Source organism: Myxine glutinosa, chromosome 3 (genome assembly GCF_964187855.1).
Source record: "Myxine glutinosa chromosome 3, kmMyxGlut1.1, whole genome shotgun sequence".
Taxonomy (NCBI): domain Eukaryota; kingdom Metazoa; phylum Chordata; class Myxini; order Myxiniformes; family Myxinidae; genus Myxine; species Myxine glutinosa.
Genome location: NC_136263.1, coordinates 51478190 through 51505914, shown reverse-complemented (window position 1 = coordinate 51505914; position 27725 = coordinate 51478190). Strand labels below are relative to the sequence as shown.

The following is a 27725-nucleotide window of genomic DNA, read 5'->3' as shown; positions in this document are numbered from 1 at the left end:
AAGGTGAGGCATGAAGGCATGAAGCCTAAGACCTATACGTACTGTGTCATTGGAAGACCCGTAACGCCGATGCTTTCGATATTTGATGGTCATTCTACCAATCAGTTTGTTTGTGTTTCACACTGAATGAAAAACGTAAAGGTAGAGAATGATGATTGTGATATATGACAGGTTTGACGATATGTTCGGCCTGAACGACATGGAAATCAAAATGGCGGTGTGTGGACTCAGCCATCGTACGCCGTAATGACATCACAGACGTAATCACTGCCACATCACCCCTTTCATTTGACAAGCTCTGATTGGTGTACATTTGTCAGGGTTATACATACATACATACATACTACATACATACATACATACATACATACAGACTGTTACATTTGTGGGGGGTAGGGATACTGTAGACCAGGTAGAGTGTATAGATTAGTGTGCTCCGACTGTCGTGAAGAAGAAGAATCCTCGATGTACCATAAGAGGGGAATTTGTGAAGACCGGATGTTGGGTAAACTTGTATCTTCGTCCCCATCAGAGGGGTGGGGCTTGTTAATTAGTGAGGGATTATGGGTAAATTAATCCCCTGTGTGTAGTTGCCTCTGTAATATATTCCTTTGTTCCTTTCGACACAGCACCCACACATAGAGCCAGAATCGCGCATTTAATGGCACTAATTAAAAACCTACCAGAAGCCATGCATGAAGCATTGTCGCTGATAACATTGACATGGGTGAGAATACAAGTGGCAGGTCCGAGAGGCCACGCCCCGCAGAGCGCGAGATTGGTTAGGTTCGTCGAGCAGAGATGGACTACGAAGAGGCACGCACTGGTTAGATCAGGCAAGGATGGCATGGGAATGACGTCAGAGCCTGGACGATAAAAGAATGCTCTGGTCGACATTTTCTCCTCTTGCGTCTTCTCGTTCTGGAGACCATAGCGAACGGTCGTTATTGCCCCTCTTGTGTCTTCTCGTTCTGGACTTTGTTAGCGAACGGTCGTGTGCCGACATTTTATCTCTCTCGGCATCGACGTCCTTTTGGTCCTTCTTGTTGTGGATCTCATCGCAAACGGTTGTGTGCCGACCTCTTCTCGCCCCTTCTGATTTTGGACACCATCGCGAACGGCCATGTTAGGACATCTTGCTAGTGGTCGTGAGGAGGAAGAGCCATGGGCCGGGAACTGCGGTTTTCCGCACAGAGATCGTGAGGACGAAAACGACGTGGAAGAGCGAGCTGCACGCCTGCTCGTTCGCTTCGCGCATGAGGCCTAGTTCGCGCCAACTAGTCTGCGGTTTCCCGCGCAGGGACGCTGGCCTGTAACAATTCCTGACATGATTCGGGAGCCCCTCGCAGATAAGTGCCGACCACACCTTTTATTTCTGCTATTATTATTTAATCCATTGTATACTGAGTCTGTGTAGGGCACTCCAATTTAGGAATTGATTGTTATTTTGCCGTGTTTTATTTTGTTACCGCCATTTTCTTTAATAAAACTGATATTTTTGTACAGTTTACTTTCGCGTTGTTTGAGTTAATTTATCCAGGTGTGAAGACTGCCGGTGGAATCCGTGAAGGTAAGCGCTCCGGCTTATCCCCCACTTGCCCCCACGCATATTCTCCGCTATATCTTAACTGAACGCCTCGGTGTATGGTTCGGAAATCCGTTTCCTTGGAAGATTTTAATCACCGGGAATGCGACAATACATACATACATACATACATACATACATACATACATACAGTGCATTCAGAAAGTATTCAGACCCTTCACTTTTTTCACATTTTGTGATGTTGCAGCCTTATGCTGAAATCGTTTATATTCATTTTTTCCCTCATCAATCTACACACAATACCCCATAATGACAAAGAGAAAACAGGATTTTAGAAAGTTTTGCAAATTTATTTAAAAAAAAAAACTGAAATATCACATTTACATAAGTATTCAGACCCTTTGCTATGACACTAGAAATTTAGCTCCGGTGCCTCCCATTTCTCTTGATGGGAGTAATGCATTCACTCGTGTCCGTGTGTGTGTGTGCGTGTGTGTGTGTTCGTATGTTTGTGAATAAGATATCTGGAAAAGTTCTGAACGGATTTGGATGAAAGTTGGTGGGATGATTGCCCTTGGGATAAGGAAGAATTGATTAGTTTTTGGTGAAGCTCAGGATATTATTCCCGATCCAGGAATTTTTTAAAGGACTTTTTTACCATTGGGAGATAGGGCTCTTTTTTTTTTAACATTATCTTCTATATATTCTATATTTAACATTGTGATATGAAAATAGTTTTCATATTTGTTGTAAATGTAGTTTAAACTCGTGGCTATGCGTTAGAGCGGTGTATTTTTTTAGCAGCGTCGTCTTCAATGTTCATTTTTTTTTTTTCTAATAAAGACATTCTGTCATTTTAAAACCACCAAAGTGTGTATTAGGTTTCCCCGTTTCATAAAATGTATCGTTTGATACGTATAATGCTTTAAACTGTTTTTTTTTTGTTTTTTTTTAACTTCAGAAGAGATATCAACATTTAGCTCAGCGAATGTCATTCGCAGTGTCAGTATTTGATGAACTTATAAAGACTTAGTTCCAGATTTGTGAATGGCAGAGGTATATTAACAAACGAATGAAACAGATTTGGCAAAATTCCAACTTTTTTTTTAAAGATTGCATATTCACCCAGGGTTGTGAGAGGCTGAAGAAGAAGAAACCTCGCATGGGCTTCCCAAACCAAAAACTAATTCTGGTTCTGGCTCTGCAATTTTCAGGTTTATTACTCCCGCCAGGGAGTAACGCATTCGATCGTGTCTGTCCGTGTGTCCGTGTGTGTGTGTGTGTGTGTGTGTGTGTGTGTGTGTGTGTGTGTGTGTGTTCGTATGTTTGTGTGTTTGTGAACAAGATATCTGGAAAAGTTCTGAACGGATTTGGATGAAAGTTGGTGGGATGATTGCCCTTGGGATAAGGAAGAATTGATTAGTTTTTGGTGAAGCTCAGGATATTATTCTGGATCCAGGAATTTTTTTTGGAAAAGATTTTTTCTGTTTTACTGCATTAAAGCTTTTGTTCTTATTCTTATTCTTAAATGATGTTTTTCTCCTCTAATTCCGAGATATATCAAAATTAATTCTCTGACAGTTAGGGCTTGCTTTCTTTTTGATTTATTGTTTTGGGGAGAGGGGATGTTAAACAAAACGTATTATTCCAACTAAACCCAAGGCGGGAGTATGCGCTCGACTGAGTGGCGTTCTAGTCTTTGAGATGTTTCTACACCTTGATTGGAGTCAACCTGTGAATGAATGAATGAGTCCACCTGTGGTAAATTCAATTGATTGGACATGATTTGGAAAGGCACACATCTGTCTATATAAGGTCTCACAGCTGACAATGCATATCAGATCAAAAACCAAGCAATGAGGTCAAAGCATCTGCCTGCAGAGCTCAGAGACAGGATTGTGTCGAGGCACAGATCTGGGGAAGCCTACAAAAACATTTCTGCTGCATTGAAGGTTCTCAAGAGCACAGTGGCCTCCATAATTCTTAAATGGAAGAAGTTTGGAACAACCAGGACTCTTCCTAGAGCTGGCCGCCCGACAAACTGAGCAATTGGGGGAGAAGGGCCTTGGTAATAGAGGTCACCAAGAACCCTATGGTCACTCTGGCTGAGCTCCGGAGATCCTGTGTGGAGATGGGAGAAACTTCCAGAAGGACAACCATCACTGCAACACTCCACCGATCTGGGCTTTATGGCAGAGTGGCCAGACGGAAGCCTCTCCTTAGTGAAAGCACATGAAAGCCCACAGAATCTTGTTTCTCACAGTCTGAGAGTCCTTTAGGTGCTTTTTTGCAAACTCCAAGCGGGCTTTCATGTGTTATTTTTATTATTATTACATATTATTACGTTATCTTCACTATTATTATATTTATACTCATTCAACCAGTTTGAATAGCAAAAAGGAGTCATTCTGCTGTTTTGTGTCGCTGTGTGTACCGCAATGAGCATGGAGAAAATAAAGAAAACCAGAGAATTGTCTGAGGAGGTCAGACACAAGATTGAAGCCAAGCATGGAAAATTTCAAGGCGAAAAGTCCATCTCCAGAGACCGTGATGTTCCTTGTATCCACAGTACGCAATGTTATCAGGACGTTTAAGGCCCATGGCACTGTAGCAACATCCCTTAACGTGGCCGCAAGAGAAAACTTGATCGAAGATTGAGCGAATAATTGTTAGAATGGTGAAGAAAGCACCTCAATCAACTGTCAAACAGATTCAAGCTGACCTTCAGACACAAGGTACGACAGTTTCAACTCGCACCATCCATCGCCAACTCAATGAAAGGGGGTTCTATGGTAGGAGACCCAGGAGGACCCCACTGCTGAGAAAACCTGAGTGGAGTTTGCCAAAACACACCTGAACAAGCCAAAATCCTTCTAGGAGAATGTCCTGTGGACAGATGAGACCAAATTACAGCTTTTTTAGTAAAGCACATCATCTCTATGTTTACAGAAAACAAAATGAAGCCTTCAAAGAAAAGAACACCTTCCCTACAGTCAAACATGGAGGAGGTTCAGTGATGTTTTGGGGTTGCTGTGCTGCCTCTAGCACTGGGTGCCTTGAATGTATGCATGGCATCATGAAATTAGGAGATCACCTAGGCATTTTGGAGCACAATGTTCAACCCACTGTCAGAAAGCTGGGTCTCTGTCGAAGTTCATTGGTCTTGCAGCAGGACAAAGACCCCAAACATACTTCAAAAATCACCAAGGAATGGTTCAAGACAAAACGCTGGACTGTTCTAAAGTGGCCAGCAATAAGTCCAGATCTAAATCCCATTGAACACCTGTGGGGAGAACTGAAAACAACAGTTGGGAGAAGGCACCCTTCAAATCTGGGAGAACTGGAGCAGTTTGCACAAGAAGAGTGGGCCAAACTGCCAGTAGAGAGGTGGAGGGAGCTCATTCATGGCTATAGGAAGCGTTTGACTGCAGTTATTTTGTCCAAAGGCCGTGCTACCAAATATTAAGCCTCGGGTGTCAATAATTTTGTCAATGCCATTTATTTTTATTTTCTGATTTAAAAGGATATACAGTATTAAGTTCTGAATCAAAAACAATGGTTCTGTTATATTAACAGTGAAATAAAGAATTGTGGAGACCAAATATTTTCGTCAATTTCAACTTATTTTTAGAGAACATTGCGAGTTATTTGAAAAAAGTGGTGCCAATATTTTTGGCCATGACTATACATACATATGGACAGACAAACTGTTGAAGACAGCTTGGCCCGACGGGCTGCGCCGTAAAAATTATATAAGGGCCTTTAAAAACAGGGTTCATTAAAATTTGTTGCAAAAGCCACCTTAACAAGAGACTACAATTAACAAGCATTCTGAGTATTGCGCTGCAATACATGTCCCCTACCAAAGTTCAAAGTGCCATAACTTTGTCAAAAATGATCGAATATGCAAATTTATGCACGGTTGATGCTGGTATTGCGCTGCAACATGTGTGTCACGCCTCGCCTCATTGATAAGCCCGCAAGGTCGCTCCGTGGAGCAGCTTGCATGCATTGCACTGTGTGAATTATATAATTACCAACTCACGGTCTGAGGTACTAGCGATTCAAGAGATATCCATTTTTTAAAATATTTTCATTTAATTAACGATATCTGCCAAACCACGTGCCCCATCGCAAATTCCAAAAGGACATTTTAGTAGATTGACATGCTGAACAGATCTGTGAAGTTTCCCCTGATTGGATCAAAAATGAGGGAGGGGCTCGGTTTTAAAGGTTCATGCTTAAAAACGTCATAACTCTGAAACCATGTGACGCATGACGTCATGCTCCTGACTTTTTTGTTCGTCATGGGTATGCGATTCTGCCTGCAAAGCTTGGCCTCGATCTGTTCAGCCGTTGCAGAGAAAAAGGGGTTTTCGTGTTTTCACGAAAAACAATATGGCGGCCGAACCACATGACCTGTGATGTCATAATTACCATTAAAATATTGTACTGACCGAGTCCCCCCTACGGTGAAAATTTGATCTCAATCGGTCCTATTATTGCAGAGAAATTCGTTTTTAAAGGAAATTAAAACTTAAAATGGCACTGAGTTAAGGATCATCAGAATTATCAGAATTCCCAAAGTTCAAAGTGCCATAACTTTGTCAAAAATGATCGAAACGTTGTGAAGTTCGAACTTGATCTGTAACTTATCATGAGGAAACCATGTACCAAGTTTGAAATCATTAGCATTAAGAGTTTAGAAAAAAAGTCCGGAAAACTGTTCTTTGCGTGACGGACTGACAGACGGACAGACGGAGGGACGGCGTGCAAACCTATAGTCCCCTCCGGTGTACACCGGTAGGGGACTAACAAGCATTCTGAGTATTGCGCTGCAATACATGTCCCCTACCGGCAGTCTGTCGCCCGGAAAACTGTTGGGGAAATTACCAAAATTCAAAGTGCCATAACTTTGTCAAAAATGATCGAAACGTCGTGAAGTTCGAACTTGATCTGTAACATATCATGAGGAAACCATGTACCAAGTTTGAAATCATTAGCATTAAGAGTTTAGAAAAAAAAGTCCGGAAAACTGTTCTTTGCGTGACGTACGGACAGACGGAGGGACGGAGTGCAAACCTATAGTCTCCTCCGGTGTACACCGGTAGGGGACTAATAAAGGAGGCGGACAGGCAGGCAAACGGTAAGTTTCAATGTTACTTCACTTTTGAAGAATGGGGTCACGATAGACACCGCTCATACTAAGGCTGACTGCCATCAAATAGGTATTTCAAAAAGACCTGGGTCCCAATTTGTGCTCTTCCTGTACCCATCCTCCACCTCCTCACCAAAAACATCACTGCACACCACATAATTTACAAAGCAAATAGTATCTAAAGTACCCTCCTGGATTGGCTACCACATTTCCTGTGCACTCACAATACTATTTGATGCTCTACTCTGGAGTCTAGAAGCTGGTATCCCTCAGAGTAGTGTTCTGGACCAATTCTGAGCAACTCATCATCTACTTGGAACATGTGTTTTAGTGCAAAGAATGACTAAGAGGTCTTACTTTCTGCATCTGTTAGGCCCAGCAGGTCAATTCCCAAATATATTTCTGTGGTCAACCCCAGGGAGAGAGAAGTATCGTCTCTGTAGAACTCCTGGGACTTGTGTCAATTATGTCTCCAAGCTTGCTTCCAAAGATGACTGCCACCTCAGAATTCTCCGCAGGATAAAGTCCTTCCTCTACACCTGCTGAGACCATGTTCTCACTATTTAATAGCTCTCCTTATGCTTTGGTTTCATGCATTTCATGTCATCCCTGTGGTTTGCTGTTACCCCATTTGGTCTCTTAATCCACTGCCTCTGTCGTTCTGCTCTTCATGAACTTGTATTTTAAAAAGGCTGATACAGTCCCTGTATAAAAAGTTTAACATTCCACACAAATAATAATCATTATTATTATTCTAAATGACAAAGATACCCAAAGTCAGTCATGGTGAAGTTGCTTGTGCTGTTGGTGGGAGTAACCAGGGTATTGTGGTTAAAATGAATGACAGATATTTACTCATTTGAAGAAAGGCAAACCATGTGATGCAAGATTTTTTTAAATCTTGAAAAAACAAACTGTAGGACATGATCTATTCATGCTCCTTACTGTGATGGACGTAGCTGCACCGAGAGCCGCCTTCCAGGCCGGTAGGCGGGCTACCGGATCGTTCTCATCCACGGCAAGCAGAGCGACCGGGCATAGGCGTGCGGCTTCTTCACACGCAGCCCCCTTTGTGTACTGGCAGCAAGTGGCTATTGCTTCAAGGGCTGCACCTCGTACCTGAAAAACCATATCACATGCCACATTAATCGACAAGTTACGATCACACAACCAATGACAAGCTTTGGTTGAATGTATAAGTGACAATCCACACCCAAGCCGTTTTGAGAGGACAGACATTAAGGTGGATGCAGTTTCAAAATAAAATTTGAAATTGCAAGATGCAAATGAAAGGTCAATGCAATTAATTTTGCTAAAATCCATATATTATTAACAAAGGTATCTTCCATCGTGTTTACCTGTGCGGTTTTATGTCGAGCCAGCTTCCAGAACTTAACATGGCCCAGGATTTGAGCAACGGATTGCTCTACAGGAGAAAGCTCACCGGCAGGCAGGAGGGAAAGGCAGTGAGCGAGAGCCAAAAGAGACGCAGAAAGAACACGCTCGTACTTTGCTTGCTTCTCCTCTGCTGCTGTCCTGTGGTATAGGAAACAACTAACGATCAAAATTCTCAACAAGAAAGCATTCCTTGCCTGCGTTAAAGTTCACAAGAAAACTTTTACTACATTTTTTTTAATGTGGAAGGCTCCAGTCACGGACTATATGGTCTTCATAGAGGCCAGCCCTTAAATAAAAGGCCCATATAATCAGGTTCACTCTGTCAATAAATTATATTTCGTTCAAAATCATGGTAGATTAGCAAACCTATACATTTTTGGAAAGGTTATAGCATAAGGAAACTAAAAATCAATGCTTACATTTGGAGAGATACCTGTATGGCGGCCATTTTGGATTTTCAAAATGGCCACTGTAAAATACATATTTTGTTCTATTTCTGCCTCCAATTACCCTAAAAACTTTTTAAAATATACTAAACCTATATTTTCAGGGACAAGAAATCCAATGAAAGTATCAAATTAGTGCTATGGGGAATGGTAAGACACGAATCAAAGGTTTTGAATTGCAAAATACTGTCTTTATATTCGCGATAAATTGCATAATCAAATACATGTTATCATTTTGTACAGGCAGTTAATAACATCAAAATGTGTCACAATAATTCATATCACCAAACATACACAGGCAGTCAGCAAAATCATATATACACATGCAGTCAGTATAACTTCACATCTACACAGGCAGTCAATGACAAAATATACACAGGCGTCAGGCAGTCAATGGCATCAAACATACACGATTACAGAATATGCCATTTAGAGTTCGTCATCACTGTCCTGTGTGTCGTATCCGACAATATAGTCCGCATCGTTTTCACAGTCCGTTCCACACAAGCAAAGGTCGGTCAAATTGATTGGCAAATCGAATTGGTCGAATGGTCGATCGAATCGAATTCGATGAATCGAATCGAATCGATCGAATTGGTCGAATGGTCGATCGAAGCGATTGGTCGAATGGTCGAATGGTCGAATTGGTCGAATGGAATTGGTCGATTGGTCGAATTGGTCGAATCGAATTGGTCTGAATTGGCAAGTGTAAACATTGATTTTCAGATTTTCCATGTAATAACGTTTCCAAAAATGTATAGGTTTGCTAATCTACCATGATTTTGAACGAAAAAACATAGTGAACCTGACTAATAGGGCAGTGCCATCTAGAACAGCGTTTGTCTGTCCGTATGTCCCCACAAACGTACACCAATCAGTGCTGAGGATCTGGTCACATGACAGGGGGATGCCATTACAGTGACCATTACAGTTGCATATTTTACTAAAAGGAAATATAATAACCTGCTGTGGAACGTTTTGGGGTTCCAGTGGGTGTCATAAGGTAGGTAGGAAGTTTCAGGAATTTCTCAATATAATTATGATTTTGAAATCTGATCGACATGGACCTTGCTCCTGAATCCGGAAGTGAACATATGACGATGGTTGCTGGTTTGATAATATCTCAATACAAATGTGATTTAACATTATATCTATATTATAATAGGCGAAGGTGATTCTGTCCGTCTGTCCGGGGGTGTGGCTTAGTCCGTTTGCAGAGTAGCTCCACCCATAGCTCCACCCATTCTTGGAGAGGCTTCATGTAAACAAATATCCACCATTTTATTACCTCGAATGGCTTTGAGGCCTGTTTAGTTAGGCCCATGCTGTCTTTCTCTCTCACACAGGTTTATTTCAATTCTAATTCGATATATCATTTCATTTTTAACAGTCGCTAACATAGTGCTAGACTCGGTTGAAAAAAAACGGGAAGAGAATCCCAAGAAAGTTTCCGTTTATAGAACGAAATGAATTCTCAAAGGCCTGTAAACTAAATCCCATTCATTGAAAGTCACCTTCACGATTTTATCTCGAATTCACCATCTGATTTAATTTTTATCGATGGTTTTAGACTCGGTGTCAGAAATAATTGAGAACATTCACGCACACACGGGAAATTGCCGAGATATATTTATAAAAATCGCGCCACGATGATACACGAAAATACAGCGCCTAAAATAACATTCGGGGAAAATGTCAACATATATTTAAAATTCGCTTTTTCTTTTCCGTTAAGATGTATTACTTTTACGTTTTATGAGAGTCGGCACAAAAACGACATATATATCTTCGTTCTTTCTTATTTCATGCAACATTATTATCCGGAAGTAAAATATGTTTCAGGAAATTACCGAGAGATATTTCTTCGTTTTTATCTTGCCAAAACGAAGTTTTTGCAAGATGTATTAGTCAGCTTGTATGTTTGTCTGTTTGTCTGTTTGTTTGTTTTTTTGTTTGTGGTTAATCATTTTTTTTTCACGTTTAGATCACTCTGTAGACCACAGTTATTATTGGAAACTCCTGTAACTTCGCATATCAGAGTCCTATAGAGATACCCTTCAGCACACAAAATTTTGAAGGTCAAGGTCAAAGGTCAAGGTCACTTTGTGGTCAATCATGGAGGTCAACGAAACCCTTATTTTTTGAGTAACTTTGATCGGATCGTCTCCAAACTTCATGGGAATCTAGTATATGGTCCGGCGCTCAGCTGATTAGTTTTTGGTGGCGATCGGCCTTGACCTTCATGGTTAGCGCTGGAGGTCGAAAATTATTGACCCCAAGGTCAAATTTTGAAATCGTAGGTACCATATCGAGTAATACCTCATATGAATGCCCTTGATGAGTGCTTCCCAGATCTGTAAACAGTTTGACGCTATGACGTCATTTGATGACGTCATGACGAAAAAACGGAATTTTCACATTTTGGCAAGATACGGTTCACCCTGTGGGTGACATATGTTTATTTTATTTATTAGTTATGTGCGCATACACTTTAAATAGGTTCATTTGAAATCTTTAATTTTCACAATGCAATTCACTTGCCATTTGTCATTTGACGCATTTGACGCATTTGTCATTTCATTTGAAATCTTTAATTTTCACAATGCAATTCACTTGCCATTTGTCATTTGACAATTACGAGACACTTCCTCTTGAGGATTGTGACAATTCATGCGTTGCGTGGAAACTTCCATTTCCAAAATGAATGCGACGGTCGATGAAGAACGCAGACTTGAACAGGATGTAGCAAGAAAACGAATGAGACGGGCGAACGAGTCCGTCGACGAACGTCAATGCAGACTTGAACAGGATGTAGCAAGAACCGCACAGAGACCGCACGAGACGGGAGAACCGCACAGAATGCTGCTGCAACAACGATGAGGAGGGTTGGAGAGGAGTGAGGGGTTGGAGAGCGAGGTGCCAGGGGTTGGAGAGTGAGGAGCGAGGGGTTGGAGAGTGAGGAGCGAGGGGTTGGAGAGTGAGGAGCGAGGGGTTGGAGAGCGAGGAGATAGGGGTTGGAGAGCTAGGGGTTGGAGAGTGAGGAGCAAGGAGTTGGAGAGTGAGGGCCGATTGGAGCGGAGAGTGAGGGGCGATTGGAGCGGAGAGTGAGGGCCGATTGGAGCGGAGAGGAGTGTGAGGAGGTATTGGAGAGGAGTGTGAGGAGGTATTGGAGAGGAGTGTGAGGAGGTATTGGAGAGGAGTGTGAGGAGGTATTGGAGAGGAGTGTGAGGAGGAGTGGCATTGGAGAGGCGTGAGGGTGGAGAGGAGTGAGGGGTCACATATTATGTGAAATAAATAAATTGTGTTCATTACACCATTTTAACCATTTTGTAAAATTTAATGTGCAACATCTAAATCAAGATGTCCAAATGTCACACACGTCCATACCCATGGGATTCCCACGGGTGACCCCACGAGTTTTAATATATTAAAACTAAAGTATTAATTTGTGATTAGAATGATGAATGATGCTGCTTGGAATGAAAAATTTTTTTTTAAACCTACTGTAATGCATGACGTTTGAATGAAGGTGGCACAAGAATGTGGAATTTCTTGTTTCATAGTTTGCCATTCACCCTTTTTTTTTCTTCTTTTTTTGTATACAGGTTCGAGGCTCGTGAAAGAGCTAACATTTATCACACAAAAAAATCAAACAGACACATAAAACATATAATAAGGAGAGCGGTAGACAAGATGGGGAGAGAATGGGAAGCACACAAACACAACATTTGGGAGCAGGGACATCGGGAGATCTGTGGGAGGGAGAGGGCTTGGGGGGACGAGGCGTGGGAAGGGGATGGGGGGGGGGGGGGAGAAGTATAAAACGCAAGGACACTGCAAGGACTTCCAGGAAAGAAGTTGGGATTTCAAAGAAGTGGATCCGGGGTGAAATTAGCGGGGGTAGAAAAGATGAAGGTTTTGGATGGGGGAAGCTAAGAGATGGTGGTGAACAGTTTTTACCAAAGTCATTCATGAACCGGCTGTCCATGCCTCAAGTCAAAAAAATGTAATACTTACATTATTTGCTAACTGCTAACTGGTATTCTCACCCAGGTCATACTATCCTCTTCAACTAAAGTATCAAATAAGGCCGGCTGCACTGTTGTTAGACTATCGGTCTTGTTTTTTTTCAAAAAGCACAAGGATAAAAACAATGGTTGTGAAATACTCACGGAGGGTCACTGAGACTCTCTGGCGTTTGCTTGAACAGATTGTCGGTAATGTGCTGAAGAAAAGGAAAGTTTGATGAAGACGCAAGTAAACAATTGGATTCATAATCGCAGCTGTAAATTAATCACAAGGACTTCATTGACTGTGTATAATGAATACACAACATCCTAAACACAAGCTTTATCCATTCAGATGCAGTTCTGGCTTAGCCATACATTGCCTTACCGTCAGAATGCTGTCTTTGCAGAAGGCCAGGACATGAGGTTGGCGAGTTAGCGGAAAGGCCACACGGAAAGCCTCGCGAGCAGCCGAAGCAGCGGGCGCGTGCGGATCATTCTGTGCCACTAACCAGGGGCCCATGAGAGCGCGCAGATGAGGGGCTAGGTCTCTGCCGACTCGTGCAGCGAGGCGCCCATGCGCTGCCTGTGTGCATTCGCGTACTCGTCGCTCACTGTCCTGTCAGGTTATTGTCATAGCAAAACGAAATGCAGTGAACATTGACATCAGAGGAATAAGCAGGAAGCACAATTTTTAATTAATCATTAATCATAAAACATCAGTGCTTGTAATGGTTAAAATTTAGTTTTTTGAAGGCTGTAACTGTAGTCAAATAAAGGTGATATCACAAACCAAGGACAGACGGCTGTAGACACGTGGCCAATAAGGAAGGACAGATTTCACAGCCTCTGAATTTTTCTCTGAGAAGAGCAGCAATGTCTCCTGCATTGCCTACAGCCCAGAATGTCAGAAACCATCCAAATAATCACACAATGAAAGGATATTCAAAGTAAAGGAATTATTGAAAGGTAAGGTATTAGAGAGCTAAATGAGCAAATGACTGACAAAGAAAACAGGTTCTTGCAGATGCGTCACCTTGAGACGAGTTGTGCCATCTCTCTTGGAAAGTTTCCTCAATGCAAGTTGGATATCCCCATCTATCACGACTTCAGAATCATCTGGGACCAGTGCTTGGCGAGATGCTTCCGTGACGGGGGCAGAAGGGGTGCCAGTCGATCCAAAAGAAGCCCCAAAAGAAAGGTCGGTCCCAAAGACCATGAGCGGAGGGAGGGAAACGCCATCCCTGGCCACCAATTCCGCTGCTCTGGCACTGCTTGAGGGCTAGATAAAAGGTCAATTCCATCACACATAGTCACGTTTTACATGCATTGACCATTTACATCACCAAAATTTTGGGCAGAAGCAGGAAAATACATAACGATTTTACAACATGGCCTTTCACCAATTATCCAGGTGAACAAAGGGCAGCCATTTATTAATTTCCTCATAACATAGTAAGTTTACTATCCCCAAACAACTCGATCGCCTTAAACCCGATAAAACGAATCAAAATAGTGCTTTAATGAAGGTGTGTGGAAACAAGGACACAATACGAAGAATAATCAATTCAAGCACAATGAAGTTGTGTAAAGTTTCAAATATCAGTGCCACAAAATAAAGAATGCATATGATAAGATCAAATGACACAGGCACACATACACTACTTGGCCAAAAGTATGTGGACAACCAAACATCACACCCGTATGTGCTCATCAAACATCTCTTTCCAAAATCATGGGTATTAACATGGAGGTGGTCCCCCTTTGCTGCTATAACAGCCTCCACTCTTCTGGGAAAGCTTTCAACGAGATGATGGAACATTGCTGTGGGGATTTGCTTCCATTCCACCGCAAGAGCATTGGCGAGGTCAGGTAGTGCTCTCCTGTCATCCGCCAAACACAGATTCGTCCGTCGAACTGCCAGAGGGTGAAGCATGATTCATCACTCCAGAGAACGCATTTCCACTGGTCCAGAGTCCAATGGCGGCGAGCTTTACACCACCCCAGCCGAAGCTTGGCATTGAGCATGGTGATCTTAAGCTTGTGTTCGGCTGCTCGGCCATGGAAACCCATTTCATGAAGCTCCCAATGAACAGGTGTTGTGCTGACATTGCTTCCAGAGACAATTTGAACCTCAGTAGTAAGTGTGGCAAACGAGGACAGATGATTTTTACGCGCTACGAGCTTCAGCACTTGGCGGTCCTGAGTGAGGTTGGCGAGTCATATTTTTTTTTTTTTTTTTTTTTTTTTGTATACAAGATCGAGGCTCGTGAAGGAGCGAACATTTATCACACAGAAAGACAAACCGACAAACCGACAAACCGACACATAACCGACAAACCGACACATAAAACAAAAAGCATCGGGAGCGGTAGACAAGATGGGGAGAGAGGGGGAAGGACACAAACACAACATTTGAGAGCAGGAACCGAGAGACATGGAGACATCGAGAGAACTGTGGGAGGGAGAGGGCTTTGGGGGGGAGGCATGTGAAGGGGGGGGGAGGCATGTGAAGGGGGGTGGGGGGGTGGGAGAGGCAAAAAACATATGGACACTGCCAGGACTACCAGGAAAGAAGTTGGAATTACAAACAAGGTGGATCTGGGGTGAATTAGTGGGGGTAGAAAAGATCAAGGTTTTGGATGGGGGAAGATAAGAGATGGTGGTGAACAGCTGTTTTAAAGACCTGGAGGGAGGAGTGGGATTGAAGGGAGTGTGGGAGTTTGTTCCAGAGGCGGGAGAAAAGAGGAATGAAGGAGTGAAGGTGAGCAGAGAGCCGAGATTTTGGCAGTTTAACCATCAGAGGCTTGCTGGCAGATCTTGTGCGACCTGTAGGAATATTTGGGGGACAGAGCACAGAGAGAGCTGGGGGAGCAAGGCCGGAGAGGAGTCGGTAGAAGACAGAAAGACCACCTACCTGCCTGCGGTGAGTGAGTGAAAGGCCCTCAGAGATAGCTTCATCGCGGGAGATTCCAATGATTCTGAAAGCTTTGGTTTCAACAGCGTGAAGCCGAGCTAGGTGTGAGGCAGGAGCACCAGCCCATAGGGGAGAACAGTATTCCATTGAGCTGCGGATGAAAGCCTTGTATGTGGTGAGGAGCTCAGGTGTGCCTAGGAAGGACTTCGCACGACGGAGTATGCCCAGTCGGCGACTGGCTTTGCAGGCCAGCTTGGAAATGTGGTTTTCCCAAGAAAGATCATGGCAGATAGTGAGACCCAAAAGCTTGAGCGACAGAACTTCTTGGAGAGGATTGTTGAGAAAGTAGATGGGAGGGTTGTCCAGTCGATCTTTTCGGAGAGACATAGTAAGAGTGTGAGATTTGTCAGGATTGAAAGACATGTTCCACTTGTTTGACCAGTCTGTGATTTTGTCCAGGTCTTCAGAGAGTGAGGAGGCTGCAGACTGCCGATCTGAGGGAAGAGGAATGGAGCGGCAGAGAGTGGAGTCATCAGCAAAGAGATAGAGAGTATTTTCCAGAGAGTCGGAGAGATCATTGATAAAGACCAGAAAAAGCACAGGGCCCAGCACACTGCCTTGGGGAACTCCAGCCTGAACAGGAAGGGGAGATGAGAGAAATCCATTCAGGGCCACACGTTGACTACAACCAGAGAGGAAGTCCGCAAGCCATGCATGGAGATTTCCATGGATACCATAGGAGTAGAGTTTGGTGAGCAGAGCTGGGTGCCAGACCGTATCGAAGGCACGTGATATGTCGAGGGAGACAGCTCTGATTTCCTGTTTGGCATTGAGGATCTCCATCCATTGTTGAGACAGGAGAAGCAGCATGTCCAGAGTAGAGTGACCTGGTCTGAATCCAAATTGATGATCAGAGATCAAGCCATTGGAGAAGAGGAAAGATTTCATATCCGAAGCAATGATGGATTCCATGACTTTGCTGATAATTGGGAGCAGGCTGATTGGTCTGTAGTTTAAAGGATCTGTTTTTGCACCTTTTTTGTGTAAAGCGGTAATGTTTGCTGATTTCCAGGATGCTGGCAGATGACCTTGAGCAAAAGATAGGGTGAAAAGAACAGAGAGAGGGTGAGATAGAGCGGCAGAGCAGGATTTTAGGACCCGTGGGCTGATGCCGTCTGGTCCAGTTGCAGAATCAGAGTCGAGGTTAGACAAAAACTCCTCCACCTTGTCAGGAGAGAAGGACACAGAGTCCAGGAGCAGTTGGGTTCGACTGGGAAAGGTGGGAACAGAGAGTGATGGGTTTGGGACTAAAGATTTTGAGGCAAACACAGAGTTGAGGCATACCCCGTTCATACCCCGTTCATACACACCGTGACCGTGATCGAATACCCCGTTCACAGAGTCATACCCCGTTCTGTGAGCTTGTGTGGCCTACACCTTCGCAGCTGAGCTGTTGTTGCTCCTAGATGTTTCCACTTCACAATAACAGCACTTACGTCTTACAGTTGACCGGGGCAACTCTAGCAGGGCAGAAATTTGACGAATTGACTTGTTGGAAAGGTGGCATCCTATGACAGTGCCATGTTGAAAGTCACTGAGCTCTTCACTACAGCCCATTCTACTGCCAATGTTTGTCTATGGACTTGCATGGATGTGTGCTTGATTATATATCCCTGTCAGCAATGGGTGTGGCTGAAACAGCCGAATCCACAAATTAGAAGGGGTGTCCGCATACTTTTGGCCATGTAGTATATATACATATAACATATCACATATATCAAGACCTATCCCTGGTGTTGGCTTAGCGGTTAGGGTGCCGGCTTGGGATCCTCGGATCCTGGGTTCGAATCCCGGTCGATCGCTGAATTAACGCCAGGGGGGTTGACTCAGCCTGTCATCCTTCCGAGGTCGGCAAATTGAGTACCAGCTTGCTGGGATGAATGATCACGGTGTGTACCCCGATTTAGAATAGGTACACCGTATCCCTGCGCATCGTAAGAACGTGACCAAGGGTTGGCGTCAGGAAGGGCATCCGGCCATAAAAACATTGCCTCAAACAGGGAACCATGATTGTCATGGGGCCCGCAAGGCTAACCCCCGCTCTAGCGGGGAAAATGGCCTTAAAACGATCATTCATTCATATTCACACATATCAAGACCTAATCACGGCTCTCACCCATAATATGAGACTTTCGAAATGACGTAATCCACCCCAGAATATTTGGTGCGGATGCGAAGAAACCCAGAGCAACAGCAGTCATCAAAGCAGGGAATGGATATCGTACATGGCAGATAAGGATTGTTACCTGAAATGGCTCACAAAGCTTCTAAAATAAGTGGAAATACTTAGAAAGGTACCTGAGAGGAAGGGATGTGCCTATACACAATAAAAGATTTGGAGAACTTTCTGATCAACCAGCCCAAAAAGTTGATATCTTGCAGCCTATGCTGTAAAAACTCCCGACGGTGTGGGCCTGTGCAAGGACTGTGGACAGTCGTGTTATACCCGATCTCCCCAGTCATCGCTGCCAGTGAGTGGCCTTTGAACCGAGCATCTTGCTCAGCATGACGCTGTAGAAACCAAGGCCTACAAGATCATTGGAGTCTCCGACACTGAAGCTAAGTCTATGGGCCTATCACCTTGCCAACACAGACAGGTCAGTGGTCTGTCTTCTACCACACCACATCTTTTCTGGTCATGCACCCTCTGCTCTATCTGTGCTTTGTCATTCCTCCAACTCCTACCCTTCCCCCCACCTGGGTACCTGAGGGGCATACACAGTCCACCATCAACCCTCTTCTGGTAAAACTGCTGGTATGTGTGTATGTGTATATATACACGTGAAAAAGTAAGAACACCCCATGAAAAGTTTTGACTTTTTCAACATATTTCAACATGCAGCTATTTGATCTTCATTTCAACAATATTGATAGATAAACGTGAAAAAATATAACAAATATCATGAAACATTTACATTTTGTAGTCCATTGTATAATTTAAATAAACATAAATGCAAATTTCGCATGTGGAAAAAGTAAGTACACCCCTGGCTTTAATAGGTGGTATTGCCCCCTTTGGCAGAACCAACCTAAAGTAGGCGTTTCTTATAACTGTCTACCAGTCTCTGACATCGACTGGGAGAAATTTTTGCCCACTCCTCCATGCAGAATTCTTTCAGCTATGCGATGTTTGAGGGGTTTCTTGCATGCACAGCTCGTTTCAAATCCCCCCCCCACAACATCTTGATGGGATTTAGATCCGGGCTTTGACTTGGCCATTCCAGAACCCTCCATTTATTTCTTTTCAGCCATTCCTTGGTGGATTTACTGGTATGTTTAGGGTCATTGTCATGTTGCAAGGTCCACCTTCGGTTGAGCTTCAACTTTCCTACAGATGGCCTCACATTATCCTCAAGCACCCACTGGTACAATGAAGAATTCATAGTGGATTATATGATGGTGAGCTGCCCAGGCCCTGATGCAGCAAAGCTGCCCCAAACCACAATATTTCCACCACCATGCTTTACTGTTGGTATTAGGTTCTTGTGGTCAAATGCTGTCTTTGGTTTTCACCAAACATGTCTTCTGGTACTGTGGCCAAATAGCTCTACCTTTGACTCATCTGTCCAGAGCGCATTGTTCCAGAAGTGCTGGTCTTTGCCGAGGCGTTCATTGGCAAACTTTTGTCTTCCCCCTGATGTTCTTTCTGGACAGCAAAGTTTTCCTCCTGGCACACCTCCCATGTACATCAAATTTGTGCAGCCTCTTTCTAATGGTAGACTCGTGCACTTTGACATCAACAGTGGCAAGAGCTACCTGTAGGTCCCGTGATGACATTCTGGAGTTCTTCAAGACTTCTTTCAGCATCTTGCGGTCTGCTCTCGGGCTGAACTTGCTGGGGCGGCCTGGCCTGAACAAGTTGGCAGTTTTTTGGAATCTTCTCCACTTGTAGATGATCTTCCGGGCAGTCGAATGATTGTTTTCAAATTGTTTGGAGATATTTTTAAATCCCTTCCCAGACTCGTAGGCATCTATAACCTTATTTCTGAAGGCCTCAGAGAGCTCTTTTGATCTAGGCATGGTGACGCCGCACACTTGAACAACAAAGAGCAAACCAAACTAAATGTCTGAGGTTTAAATAAGACAGGTTCCTCCAAGATCCTCTCTGACGATGTTCTAATCATTTGGACCTGAGCTGGTGCACCTGATTCTAATTTTAGGTATTTGAAGTCGTGATCAATGTAGGGGTGTACTTACTTTTTCCACATGCGAAATTTGCATTTATGTTTATTTAAATTATACAATGGACTACAAAATGTAAATGTTTCACGATATTTGTTATATTATATCATCTTTATCTATCAATATTGTTGAAATGAAGATCAAATCGCTGTATGTTGAAATATGTTGAAAAAGTCAAAACTTTACATGGGGTGTACTTACTTTTTCACGTGACTGTATATATATATATATCAACATATATATATATACACAGTCGTGGCCAAAAATATTGGCACCCTTGCACTTTTTACAAAGAACTCTTTTCTCGTGTGGCCGACCACTTCTCAAAAGTAACAATTTTCTCGAAAAATAAGTTTAAATTGACACAAGTATTTTGTCTCCACAATTCTTTCTTTCACTGGTAATATTATGGAACCTTTGTTTTTTATTCAGAACATAATATATCCTTTTAAAGCAGAAAGTGCTTGCCAGGCCAGCCGTTCCTTAACGGTTTTGAATAGAGTGCTTGCTCGAATGCTTAAAACACTTGGCGATCTCTCCACATGAAACTTGGTAAATGAACACACACCCAATGTTCTTGAGACCCGACCATAGAGAGACTGTAATCTATATACACCAAAGAGGAATTAACCCTTCTTACCGCTCCCGTAGTGAGCAGGTGTACTTGTAAATTAAAATGTCGGTGGTCAGTGGAGTCAGCCATCGTAATGACATCATAGACGTAATGACGTAGCGTGACGGCCGGACACAAAACTGCCGCTACTTTAATATATAGAAGACTAGCAGAAGTACCCGGCATTGCCGGGCGGGGGAGGGGTGGGGAGGGGGAAGGGGAGGGGAGGGGAGGAGGGGGAGGGCGAGGGGGAGGGGGAGGGGGAGGGGAGGGGAGGGGGGAGGGGAGAAGAGGGGGGGAAGTACCACGGCATTGCCGGGCGGGGAAGAGGAGGGGAGGGGAACGGGGGGGGGAGGGGAGGGGAGGAGAGGGGGGGGAGGGGAGAAGAGGGGGGGAAGTACCCGGCATTCCGTGTATAAACGTGAGGGAGAAGAGGGGGGAGGGGGAGGGGGAGGGGGAGGGGGAGGGGAAGGGGGGAGGGGAGGAGAGGGGGGAGGGGGAGGGGAGGCGAGGGGGGAGGGGAGGCGGAGGGGGAGGGGGAGGGAGGGAGGGGGAGGGGGAGGGGAGGTGAGGGGGAGGGGGAGGGGAGGTGAGGGGGAGGGGGAGGGGGAGGAGCAGGGGGAGGGGGGAGGCGGAGGGGGAGGGGATGGGGGGAGGGGGAGGGGGAGGGGAGGGGGAGGAGGAGGGGAGGGGAACGGGGGGAGGGGAGGAGAGGGGGGAGGGGAGGGTGGGGAGGGCGAGGGGGGAGGGGAGGGTGGGGAAGGGGAGGGGGAGGGGAGGGGGAAGAGCAGGGGAGGGGAACGGGGGGGAGGGGAGGGGAGAAGAGGGGGGGAAGTACCCGGCATTGCTGGGCGGGGAAGAGGAGGGGAGGGGAACGGGGGGGAGGGGAGGAGAGGGGGGAGGGGAGAAGAGGGGGGGGGAGTACCCGGCATTGCCGGGCGGGGAAGAGGAGGGGAGGGGAACGGGGGGAGGGGAGGGGAACGGGGGGGAGGGGAGGAGAGGGGGGAGGGGAGAAGAGGGGGGGGAAGTACCCGGCATTCCATGTATAAACGTAAGGGAGAAGAGGGGGGAGGGGGAGGGGGAGGAGGGGAGGGGAGGAGATGGGGGGGAGGGGAGGAGATGGGGGGAGGGGTGGGGGGAGGGGTGGGGGGAGGGGAGGAGAGGGGGGAGGGGGAGGGGAGGAGAGGGGGGAGGGGGAGGGGAGGAGAGGGGGGAGGGGAGGGGGAGGGGAGGAGAGGGGGGAGGGGGTGGGGAGGGCGGGGCGCGCGAATCGTCGAATCAGCGCGCTGCTCTGCCACCGATTCAGATTCCGTGTATAATATTCCTCGCTGAAAAAAAATATGGATCTAAAGATGAAAGAAAAAAAAACCTTTGTGATGTGAATGGCAATGTTCCTCGCTGAAATGTGAAAAAACGCAATCGCGCGGCAAGGAACATCACGTGATCGCTCTGAGCGATCGATTGCAACTCTGCGTCGTGTCGTGGGCGTGGCCAACGTGGCCTCATGCTCCCAGGTGATTAGCTAACTCGAGCTCGAGAGAGCCATAATGCGCTACGTTATGGCAAAAAATATGGATCTAAAGATGAAAGGGAAAAAAACTATGTGGTGTGAATGGCAATATTCCTCGCTGAAATGTGAAAAAACGGAATCGCTTTTCGCTCTGAAATACGTGCGAACGCGTAATCTATCTATAATTCCAGTAATCTCTGTGTGTGTGTGTGTGTGTGTATGTGTGTATGTCTGTGTGTTTGTCTGTGACCGCTGTTTCTCGACAACCACGGGTCCGATATACTTGAAACTTGCCAGGTATATTGCTGGGGACCTGAGGATGTGCCTTTTCAAGGTTTCATATTAATCGGACAAGTAGTTACCGAGCTATGGCGATTTCTTTACCAAACTCCGCAAGCCGTTCGCTTTGGACCAAACCATTTCATGTAAATAGAGGGGGGGGATTGTCACCGTACTCGCAAGCCGTTCGCTTTGGACCAAACCATTTCATGTAAATAGAGGGGGGGGGATTGTCACCGTACTCGCAAGCCGTTCGCTTTGGACCAAACCATTTCATGTAAATAGAGGGGGGGGGATTGTCACCGTACTCGCAAGCCGTTCGCTTTGGCTTTGCGAATGGACCAAACCATTTCATGTAAATAGAGGGGGGGGATATAATTTTAGATATCTATCTATAATTCCAGTAATCTCTGTGTGTATGTTTGTATGTTTGTATGTTTGTATGTTTGTATGTCTGTATGTCTGTGACCGCTGTTTCTCGACAACCACGGGTCCGATATACTTTAAACTTGCCAGGTATATTGCTGGGGACCCGAGGATGTGCCTTTTCAAGGTTCATATTAATCGGAGAAGTAGTTACCGAGCTATGTCCAAAAAACGATTCAACCAATCAGAGAGCAGCGAGCTATCACGTGTTGCCGAACGTGGCGAACAGACTCTGCCTCGGACGGCACATTTGAGAGCGTATTCATTTATTTCACGTTGGCAAACTATGTTGCCGCTATGTTGGCGTTAAACGATGTTTTAAAACTAAATTAAAACTAATTTGCGATTCTTTCGCTTTCCTGCGCGTTTGTGCATGCTATGGCGATTTCTTACCAAACTCCGCAAGCCGTTCGCTTTGGGACCAAACCATTTCATGTAAATAGAGGGGGGGGGGATTGTCACCGTACTCGCAAGCCGTTCGCTTTTGACCAAACCATTTCATGTAAATAGAGGGGGGGGGATATAATTTTAGATATAGATATAGTACGGGCATGCCCTCGTAATATAATAGTACGGGCATGCCCTAGTCTATCTATAAATGCCAGTAATCTCTGTGTGTCTGTCTGTGACCGCCTGTTTCTTCGACAACCACGGGGTCCGATATACTTGAAACTTGCCAGGTATATTGCTGGGGACCCGAGGATGTGCCTTTTCAAGGTTTCATATTAATCGGACAAGTAGTTACCCGAGCTATGTCCAAAAAACGATTCAACCAATCAGAGAGCAGCGAGCTATCACGTGTGCCGAACGTGCCGAACAGACTCTGCCTCGGACGGCACATTTGAGAGCGTATTCATTTTATTTCACGTTGGCAAACTATGTTGGCGTTAAACTATGTTTGAAAACTAATTAAAACTAATTTGCGATTCTTTCGCTTTCCTGCGCGTTTGTGCACGCTATGGCGATTTCTTTACCAAACTCCGCAAGCCGTTTCGCTTTTGGACCAAACCATTTCATGTAAATAGAGGGGGGGGATTGTCACCGTACTCGCAAGCCGTTCGCTTTGGACCAAACCATTTCATGTAAATAAGAGGGGGGGGGGGATTGTCACCGTACTCGCAAGCCGTTCGCTTTGGACCAAACCATTTCATGTAAATAGAGGGGGGGGATTGTCACCGTACTCGCAAGCCGTTCGCTTTGGCTTTGCGAATGGACCAAACCATTTCATGTAAATAGAGGGGGGGGATATAATTTTAGATATATATATAGTACGGGCATGCCCTAGTTGAGTTAATGGCGGCAAGGAACATCACGTGATCGCTCTGAGCGAATCAGCGCGCTGCTCTGCCATTCCGGTCATAATATTCCTCGCTGAAATGCGCTGAGGTAAAAATATGGTTTTAAAATATTATGAAATAAATTTTTAGGTCGACCATGTTCTTCCCAGGCTCAATGGCCATGTTTGTGCCAAATATCAAGTACGTGAGGCTCTCCATTTAGGAGTCTACCGGTAACATTACACACATACACATACACATACACACACACACACACACACACACACACACACACACACACACACACACACACACACACACACACACACACACACACACACACACACACACACACACTGTGTTTTTATATATAGAAGATGACATATTTTTACCTCCAGTAACTTTGCAGTCACGACAAAAGGATTAGTGTTACGATTAGATTTACTGTAATATTAACTTTACGTTGTCTGGTGTCTGGTAATGACTGGTAATGCCTGGTGTTGGCTTAGCGGTTAGGGTGCCAGCTTCGGATCCTCGGATCCTGGGTTCGAATCCCGGTCGATCGCTAAATTAACGCCAGGGGGATTGACTCAGCCTGTCATACTTCCGAGGTCGGCAAATTGAGTACCAGTTCACTGGTAATTCCCTGCTTGTCGTAAAAGGCGACAAAAAGGGTTGGCGGCAGGAAGGGCATCCGGCCGTAAAACATTGCTTCAAAAAGGGGACCAAAAAACAACAACAACCACGGTCCCTGAAAAAGGCCAACCCCTGCTTTGCGGGGAAAAATGGCCTCTAAAGGTGTTTGTTTTTGTTTGTTTTTTTTAAACGTTACGTTGTCTTATTCTGAAAATTATATTACTAAAAAAACCGAGGCCAATTCCTTCCATCCGCTGTATTTGTACCGTACACACGCTTAGCATTGATTAATGAACCATATACCGCTTCACTCTAGAAACTTTGCAATAACGACAAAGGGATTGCAGTGTTACGATTATATTCACTATATTATTCGTATTAATGCCATTATTATTATTACGAAAACAATACTACTGTATTAAGAAATCTGGGCTAATTTGTCCGAAGCAGAAGCAGAGAAGGTGAGGCATGAAGGCATGAAGCCTAAGGAGAATACGAACTGTGTCGTTGGAAGATCCGTAACGTCTATGCTTTTGATATTTGACGATCATTTTAACAATCGGTTTGTTTGTGTTTCACACTGAATGAAAAACGTAAAGGTAGAGCATGATGATTGTGATATATGACAGGTTTGCCAAAATGTTCGACCTGAACGACATTGGAATCAAAATGCCGGTGTGGTCAGCCGTTGTACGCCGTAATGACATCAGACGTAATCACATCACCCTGTCATGTGACCAGATCCTCAGCTCTGATTGGTATACGTTTGAGGGGACATACATACATACATACATACAAACACTGTTCTAGACTGCTTTGCCCTATGGGCTATGCCGTAAAAAGTGCAAGGGAGCCAATATTTTTGGCCACGACTGTATATTTAAAACATCTAAAATCACAATATAACAAAGGCACAACAATGGGTTTATGCACTTGCCATTGCAGCACCGTCTGCAGATACGGTGGCCATTAATCTGGTTTTATAGAGGCAGTCTGGTTTTCCGCTACTCTGTCCTCTATTGATAAGAAACCGGACATCTTTATGTCCTCTATTTTCCTCGAGCCACCTCATGTTTCGACCCACAATTTAACTTTTGTTTGTCTTCCTTGGTTAATATATTTGCGATTTCATTAATTCCGCATTTGTATTGGTCCTGCGAATGCCAACAAAGATCGTATTTGTCACGTTTCTTTATGACGTCTTTACATTACGGCTGTTGCTTGACACTGGTAAACATATGTCTTCAAAATCAGTTTGACATCACCCTTAATTCAAATGTGAAGCGAAAGACTTCCTTCCACTCACAATGGATGAAAGAGCAATGCCACACGAGCGAGGAAAGGTATCTGAAACTTTTCAGCAATGTCCAGATACACTTCAAGGACATGAAGATGATCAGCTCCTACATGATCTCAATACCATGCAGCATTGCTCACACACGATGGGTTTTTGCAATGATGACCACCGCTTGGAGAAACGAGAGGAGCATCAACTATCTGGTACGCCTCTTCACGGTGGTTGTACCCCTCAACGCAAATCAGGGGCCAAATCTTCCCTTCTTCCCTGCTGCCCGGATTCTTCAGGGATTGACGAGAGCACCATTTTAAAGAGATTATGAAACAAGTTCAGTGCAACAAAGACATGAAGAAAATCCTTAAACTTTGAGGCCTACGTGCCACGTTTACAATGTTGATATTAATATAATTAATTTACTCATCGTTTAATCCAACATTATAATCACACGTTACTCTATTATAGCCACATTGAAAAGATGTCACATAACCATAAAAAGTGAAGTACTGCATTTATTTAAACTTTCACATTCACACAATGTCTGTGCTAGTTTATCTGGGATCTCGACGCACGGCATGGCGGCACCACACACTATCCAACACCGTAGGCCGAACTTATGCCGCGCAGAGCGCTTACCCTAACATTGCCTTTGGTCCGTTGTTTATTCTTTCCTCCCATGGCGAACGGAAACAAAAAACGAGATTATTAAACGAAGGTTCGTCAAAACGGTCATTCATTTGTGATGATCATTCTTATAGTTGCACATATAATTATGCACCAACAAGCACTGCCGTCTGCCGGACATCAACACCAACAATATTATTCTCAAGGTATTAATTTTGTTATGGAACATATTTTCTCATATCTTTTAAAATGTATACAGAATACGCAAAGCAATGTTAATATTATTACAGATTAACCATCGTTGAAGCGCACAATAATTCCTTATAATTAGAAGGCAAGAAGGAGGAATCACAGTCTGACTGTAATGTTTGTAAGAATACACCTCAGAAAGTACGACTGTTGTGCGCCCTGTTTCTCCCAGTAATAGTACAGTACCTGTGCCTGACCCTGTTTTTTTATCATTACTATCGTTTTTGTGGTCGCGACTCTTCTGAAAATTGTACTGAAGAGGCCTTTTGAGGATGCCCGCGTGATAATCTCCAATATATAAACATCGTGCTTGGTTTCCTGGCTTTTCTTGTACTCGTGGGCACCAACTTGAGGTGCTCGTCTTTAATCGTGGATCTAAAATCGAAATATCTACTGGTTATAAGAATTGTGATGCGATTCTTCGCAAATCAAGTTTTCAATGGTGGATAATCTGAGGAACTAAACTTAAAGGTGCTGTTACTAGATCTAAAAAGCATGTGAAAATGCAAAGCCCGCCCGCGTCTGTTTGCACACAGACAGACGTCTTCTTCTTCTTTTGCCTGCTAAAATAAACGAAAACAGTTTTGTTTTTAATACAAAATAAAAATTGATGATTTTATGCAGCCTTGACCTTTGAGCTTTAGATCTAATAAAAATAACAATCAGCTTTTAGCTATTGAATGGTGAACCAATTATGTGACCCAACATGCAAATTCTTTACATTTCAGGTCAATTGGACAAAAAAATGATGATTTTATGCAACTTTGACCTTTGACCTTTTGAGCTATAAAAAAAAAAACAATCCACTCCTATATTTTGTTTAGTGAACCAATTCAGTGACCCAATATGCAAATTCCTGAAATTTTAGGTCTATCGGGTGAAAATTGGTGATTTTACACACCCATGACCTTTGAACTTCTGATCTAAAAATACAATCGGCTTGTTGCTTTTGTTATGGATCCCGGATTTAGGTGAATTACTATTCATGTCATTGCTTATTAATGTTTATTCTATTAAAGGTTGTTGTGGTTAAATGGTTAGAGAGGCTCCGGATAACAGGAGACCGGAAACGGGATAGTGAACCGGAAGAAGAAAAACAAGAC

At 44.2% G+C, this 27725-nt stretch overlaps 1 protein-coding gene across 3 annotated transcripts in view; it reads right to left on the bottom strand.

Annotated features, from left to right (window-relative positions):
- LTN1 (listerin E3 ubiquitin protein ligase 1) overlaps window positions 1-26576 on the bottom strand; it is a 390185-nt gene extending 363609 nt beyond the window's left edge. The window contains exons 1-7 of one of the 3 annotated variants that reach the window (XM_078774055.1): window positions 26386-26576; window positions 13592-13837; window positions 13349-13447; window positions 12944-13174; window positions 12721-12773; window positions 8063-8240; window positions 7650-7823 (exon numbers count right to left, since the gene is read on the bottom strand). In XM_078774055.1, coding sequence (XP_078630181.1) covers window positions 7650-7823; window positions 8063-8240; window positions 12721-12773; window positions 12944-13174; window positions 13349-13447; window positions 13592-13837; window positions 26386-26427 — 1023 coding nt within the window. In that variant the 5' untranslated portion in view covers window positions 26428-26576. The remainder of the gene's footprint in view (window positions 1-7649; window positions 7824-8062; window positions 8241-12720; window positions 12774-12943; window positions 13175-13348; window positions 13448-13591; window positions 13838-26385) is intronic. The other 2 variants (XM_078774056.1, XM_078774057.1) reach the window with 2 other exon arrangements.
- Between the last annotated feature and the right edge of the window lie 1149 nt (window positions 26577-27725).